The 6,148-nt window shown below is 32.0% G+C and overlaps 1 protein-coding gene across 1 annotated transcript; it reads left to right on the forward strand.

Annotated features, from left to right (window-relative positions):
• Nucleotides 1-5,226: 5,226 nt before the first annotated feature.
• Nucleotides 5,227-5,927, forward strand: LOC134253168 (uncharacterized; the record flags this gene model as incomplete). Its single annotated transcript, XM_062735683.1, has 2 exons — nucleotides 5,227-5,473; nucleotides 5,788-5,927. Coding segments are annotated over 2 exons (387 nt in total), but the record flags the coding sequence as incomplete, so codon positions are not given.
• Nucleotides 5,928-6,148: the final 221 nt, after the last annotated feature.

Raw genomic sequence — 6,148 nt, forward strand, 5'->3', positions numbered from 1 at the left:
GTGGTGATAATTTATCCCATATCACATGTGTGATAATACTTTCCAAACATGTTTCAAAGTTTTTACACTCTTTATCATACAGTTTTAAAGGACAGTTTTATGAGCTCATAAGTATATTAAATGGTTAATTTATCAAAACCTGCATTTAAAAATTCAGAAGTCTTAAGTTAAACCAAATTGTCCAGGGTATTCTTAGTAAGGTATGTCAAAGGTCATGGTTAAGTGACTTTGTAAGGCTGGTATTTTTTCTTTAGTTTTATGGCAATCAGTGCACATGGTAAATATCATAAAATTACCCCTTAAAGGTCTTAATTATGCAAGGAGATAGCCAATCAAAATGAACAAATGTAGTTCTATGTATGATGTATATAGAGACAATAATATTTCTTTTCTTTTTTCATGAACTTTACGTAGGTCTACAGTTTTAATGTTGGACTCATGCACTAGGAATTTTATATCAGCAGAATTGTGCCACTGAATCAAAGGGAACTCTTTTTTTTTTAGGTATGCATGATCATGTAACTTCCTTGATGGTGTGTTGGCTGTTTGCCCATGTGTATTTCGGGGTATAGGTATGTTTAGTCTCAATTTTCTTTCTTAAAAGCTGCATAAGGGGTATATTTTTCTGACTCCAAATTTTGTCTAAGCATTAATCTTTTTTCTCATTTATGAATTATCTGTAAAAGTCTAGTTAATTAATTTATTTAATTAAAGCTATATAGTAACATATAGTGAAATTATATCCTTGTGTGAGACCTAAAGAAAATCAGGTTACTCATTTTTATGACAATTTTTTGATTTCGGGGTCCTCCCCTTTTTAAAGATCCAAAATGGTGATTTTACAGTGCGGCATGCATCTGTCATCAACGAAGAGTTTTAAACCTGTAATACCCATATTTCTACCATTCACCTCTGTAACCTTTGTTGAGTTCATCAGACGGGAAAGAAAAAAAATTGTTAATTGAAATAATTTTATCAAGATAAAAAAAATAATTAATGAAAAAAAAATTACATGAACAGACTCCCTCATATAAGAAAATGTCACATTTTACACATTGCAATTATACATCATTTACATATCCACATTTTCCCCATTTACACATGCAGTTGAATAGATTTAGTGCTTAATAATACATAGCAACAATTATTACATGAGTCCTAAGACAATTCACAAAATACATGAATGCATTAAACTGTGAAATACAGATTTCGTACATTTAATTAAAATGCACAACATCAGTACCCCCCCCCCTTCACAATCTAATAACTTTCTTTTTAATTCAAAGTCACTAGGCAACACTAAAGATTTCCACTTATTGCTTTTCAGTCCAAGACAGGAAGTTGAGGAATAAAGTTGACAGGACATCCTGAACTGTCCTTGCTACCAGCTTATGAGGGAACCAGCTGCAGTGGACAAAGAAAGTTACATCATAGGGATAATGGGTTTGGTCTGGGAGTAGTGTTTGTAGCAATTCTCGTACTTGGTCCTGCATCGAAGATTCAGGACTATTGATATTTATCTCTGCATGGTTTGGTTTTCCCTTTTAGCAAAAACAAATGCTATATTTGCATTGATTTTTGATTTTATTTGTCTTGAAAATACATTGAACATTGGTTATGCATTTATTTTTGATTGAATCCAATTCAAAAATCTTCAGACCATTGATTTTGGAATGATTGAAATTTGATTTTTTCAATAAATGTTGTTTCAATGCATTTTTTTTGCATTTATTTTGAATTTATATGATGTCACACCAATAACAAATTACACATGAAGTGATCTCTTTGGTAAATCCATGATTGTTTTTATTTTTTCTTGAAGCATTGATTCAGAAATAAATGGTAGCTTTATCAGTTGTGTATATTGCTGGTTATATTAGTGCTGACCAGCTGTAAACATATCCAGGGGGGGGGCGATAAAAATCACGTGATTACTCTACGTCACTTTATCAGCCATTTCAAATTCTGCTGGCGCTGCATCCAGACAAGCTAGAAGCCATGATGTACTTTGATGATAATGATCAACATTTTGTTGTTTTCTTCCCTGTGGACTAAACTATAATGGCAAAAGGTTGTGTAGAATCTAAAAATGATGAAGACAGCTAGTGTTGTTTTGTGACGGACAAGTGATATAAATTGAAGATGATGAAAAGAGGTGCTGTTGAAGTAGATGCCATATACAAATAATGGATACATTGTTTTCTCAGGAAGTAAGTTATTTCTTTTTTTCTCAAAATTTATTCTTAATCACTGTTTATAGCATTATTTTACCCATCATTACACATTCTGTGGAATTTCAGAGAGGGGGAACATGCCAAGTATTAAATTTCACTCTCCAAGGAAGTCTTATGTAAACAAAGATCAGGGCTTAATTTCCATCACATGCTTTCTGATCAAATTAAGTTAATCTATGCTCTTTGTTTAAGCAACACTGCTGGTGTCCACTGCTGAGCAGATAGTGTAACTATAAACTAATTAGTCTACACTACAGAATTACTAATTATGCACCAAACCTCGAAACACCATGCAGCCTTGACTCTCATTTCTTTTTTATTTAAAAGATTCATTTATTTATCAAATGATAAATATCTTCAATGGGTTTTTTTTCAGAGTATGTACATGCTCCAAGTGCAAAAATTTGAAGTTAGATCCAAGCTGTGCCACCGATAATGTTCAATAGATTTAAAGCAGTCTATAGTTAAATGGAAAAAAAAGTTTTAAATAATCGGGCCCCACAAAAACTACCAATAACAGTCCAGAAAGTGAGAAACTTATTTGCCGAGTAACATAGAAATGGAATTCAAGGAAGTGTACTTCAAATTGTGCCTTTGTGATATGTGATTAATGTATGGAACTATACTGTTATTGTGTCAGTGATTTTTGGGTTTTATTCATGTCTCACACACATTCAAGTGTAACATTTAATTAATAAGAAGTCAGTAATTCATTTACTTGAATTTATAACTGTACTAGTGAATTTCTAAGTATTCAAAATTTTGGTAAAGATACATGTTATTGATTATTAGTAATAATGTTTGCATTGGGGCATGATGCGGGAATATTTTTTGTTACCATATGTTTTTTTCTATGTTACTTCTCAAGTTTCATATCATCACTTAAATGTTTTTATATGTATTACTTTAACATTTTTCTGTGATGTCACAATAATGCTAAGTGACATCAAATAAATGCTTATACTGTATTTCATTTGTTTTGCATTGATTTTGCATTTTTCTGTGATGTAAAATTTAAAACCTTCATCTCTTTTTACATTTTTCCAAAAAAATCCAGCCAAGTTCAATCAAAAGTAATTGCAAAATAAATCAAAATCCAATGTTCAATGCTATTTCAATGCTTTTTTCCCCATACAATTTAGCAAGGAGGCATAGTTGATTTCTTTGCAAATCAAAAAACAATGAAAATCCAATGCTCAGAAAACAACTCCAAAATAAATCAAAATTCAATCAATTTGATTTTGCTAAGGGTTCCCAGAAACATGTTACTGGTGGTGGTCCCTATATTCTTCTGGCTTTTGTGGTGAGGAATGTTTCATTTCTAGCTCTTTTTTTGATCACATTTTTTTCTATCTAGCTGTTTTTGTCTGTCTGTCCCCTCTGTCTGTCTGTAAACTTTTCATATTTTCGACTTCTTCTCTAGAACCCATGGACCAATTTCAACCAAACTTGCCACAAAACATCCTTGGGTGAAGGGGAAATTTAAGTTTGTTCAAATGAAGGGCCACGCCCTCATTTAAGGGAAGATAACTGGGAATTAATGAAAATTTGATGGTATGTTTTAAAAAATCTTCCCACTGTGCCAGGAAAAATGAAACTTATGGGGAAACATCCTCAGGCAGTGTAGATTCAAATTTGTTTAAATCATGACCCCCGGAGGTAGGGCGGGGCCACCATGGCCGACCAAAGTTTTACATATAAATATATAGGAGCATTCTTTAATAATTTTCTTCTCAAGAATGACAAAGCCATAATTGATCCTATTTATATGGAAGCATCCTCAGGTAGTGTCAATTCAAGTTTGTCAAATCATAACCCCGGGGTAGGGCGGGGCCACAATGGAAGATCAAAGTTTTACATAGAAATATAAAGGAAAAATCTTTAAAAATCTTTTTCTCAAGAACAGCAAAACCCTGATTGATCATATTTATATGGAAGCATCCTTAGGTAGTGTAGATTCAAGTTTGTTCAAATCATGTGCCCCGGGGGTAGGCGGGGCCACAAAGGATGATCAAATTTTATATAGAAATATATAGGAAAATTCTTTAAAAATAACCTTCTCAAGAAAAGCAAAGCCATGATAGGTGAAGGGACTACTTTTGGATTTAAACTTTTCAATAAAAAACCAATTTTTACTTTTTCCTAGCCACAGTGCTCAGGTGAGCAGTGACCATGGGCCTCTTGTTTTTTTTGTTTTTTTTTTTGTTTTTTTTTTAAAATGAGTAGATAGTTAAATATAAATAAATCAGTTGTTAAAAAATTTGCTTCATATTTGAAGTGCTTTAAACCGACCCTTTTGATGAAAGTGACCAGGTTTTTTTCACCTTGGAAGGTTTATTGGTAAAATATAAGAAGGAAGTTATGATTTTGGTGTCACTATTGTTGTTATTTAAGTTTGATTTGATTTTTATATTACGAGTATTATGAAACTGTTATTTTGTTACTGAACGATGGTTAATTTTAATTGTGAACAAATGTACAAAGATGAGGAGTATAATATAGTTGGCTATGTATATTGCCCAATTTTTGAACATATTATGTAATAAATATTAATAACAACCTTTTTAATAATTGGAAAGACAATATTATAAATATGATAGCATTTTTGTACGTGAGCATACATTTTTGAAAGGAAAAATAAATTATTCAATTGCATTAAAAAAAATATTTTGTTTCATATTCTTGCGAATTATCAATATTCTTCTATTATTTAAAAAATTGTCATTATGAAACCTTGTTAATAATTAAAATAAATATTAATTGTACATTTGCACCAATTTTTACATGTTTGTCAAAATTATTTTCAGGAACAATTCTGAACAAATATATGCAAGTGAGTTGTAAATTTGATATGTAATGCATACATTACAAAAACCCATGACAGTGTTCACTAAAATGAAATGTATGGACTCTTATATAAATACTTGGTATATGTGATATGGATATTATGGATGATATTTTTGAGAATGACACAAGTAATGAAATTTTTCAGCATTGAATTGGATTCTTGAACCAGAGCCATGTGAACCTGGTCCACCTGTACCTCTTATTGAAGACCTGTTAACATCACCAGAGTATGTTCATTCTGATACCCCTATGGTATGGTTACAGCATGCATTATCCCTGAATCCATTAAAAGAGCTGCATTGGCAACGAAACAACCCAATGTGGTCGATTGTAAGGAAATATAGCATATCAGCTTCCAACTTTGGTGCAGTTCTCAGTTCTAAGCAAAGGCGGTAAGACGTGTGATTAAATTTTTGCGAAAAAGACTTTTAAAATTACAGTCAAACTTTGTTATCTCAAACCCATTATCTCATATTTCATGGATATGTCACAGTAATTTTGAAGTCCAAACCATTTATAAAAGACTGGGACATTTTATTCTTGATAACTATTTATGTGTTATTCTTGAATCCACGGATATTTCCAACATTTTTCTTGGTCTCATTGAGTTTGAGATAATGAGGTTCGACTGTAATGACTAGATATTTGTACATAAAGATGCAGGAAATATAAGATTAATAACCAAAAATCATATTTTCTTCTCCAGATTGACATTGTCACTGAAGAAACAGCTGATGTCGGCTTACAATCTGGAGTCCATCAAGGCTGTTGCATGGGGTATCACTCATGAAGATGATGCTTTGAGAAAGTATGAAAAGGACTTAGATGCAGCTGTAGAGCAGTCAGGTATACAGCACAAAATAATATTCCTTCAATCTCTGACATGTTAAGAGCCATTCTCTGTAATGATTTGAAATTTTATATAGGAGCTGTGGCACGCATAGTCTCAGAATTTCTCCAAACTCTATACGATAAAAGTCTTTGATACCCTAAACTGAAATCAGGCAAAAATTGGTTGCTATGTTTTATAGTTACCATGGCAACATGTCTTAAAGTTCGAAAAATGG

The sequence above is a fragment of the Saccostrea cucullata genome, unplaced genomic scaffold, assembly GCF_032062105.1.
Source record: "Saccostrea cucullata isolate Sc308-1 unplaced genomic scaffold, CSIRO_AGI_Scuc_v1 ctg18810, whole genome shotgun sequence".
Classification (NCBI taxonomy): domain Eukaryota; kingdom Metazoa; phylum Mollusca; class Bivalvia; order Ostreida; family Ostreidae; genus Saccostrea; species Saccostrea cuccullata.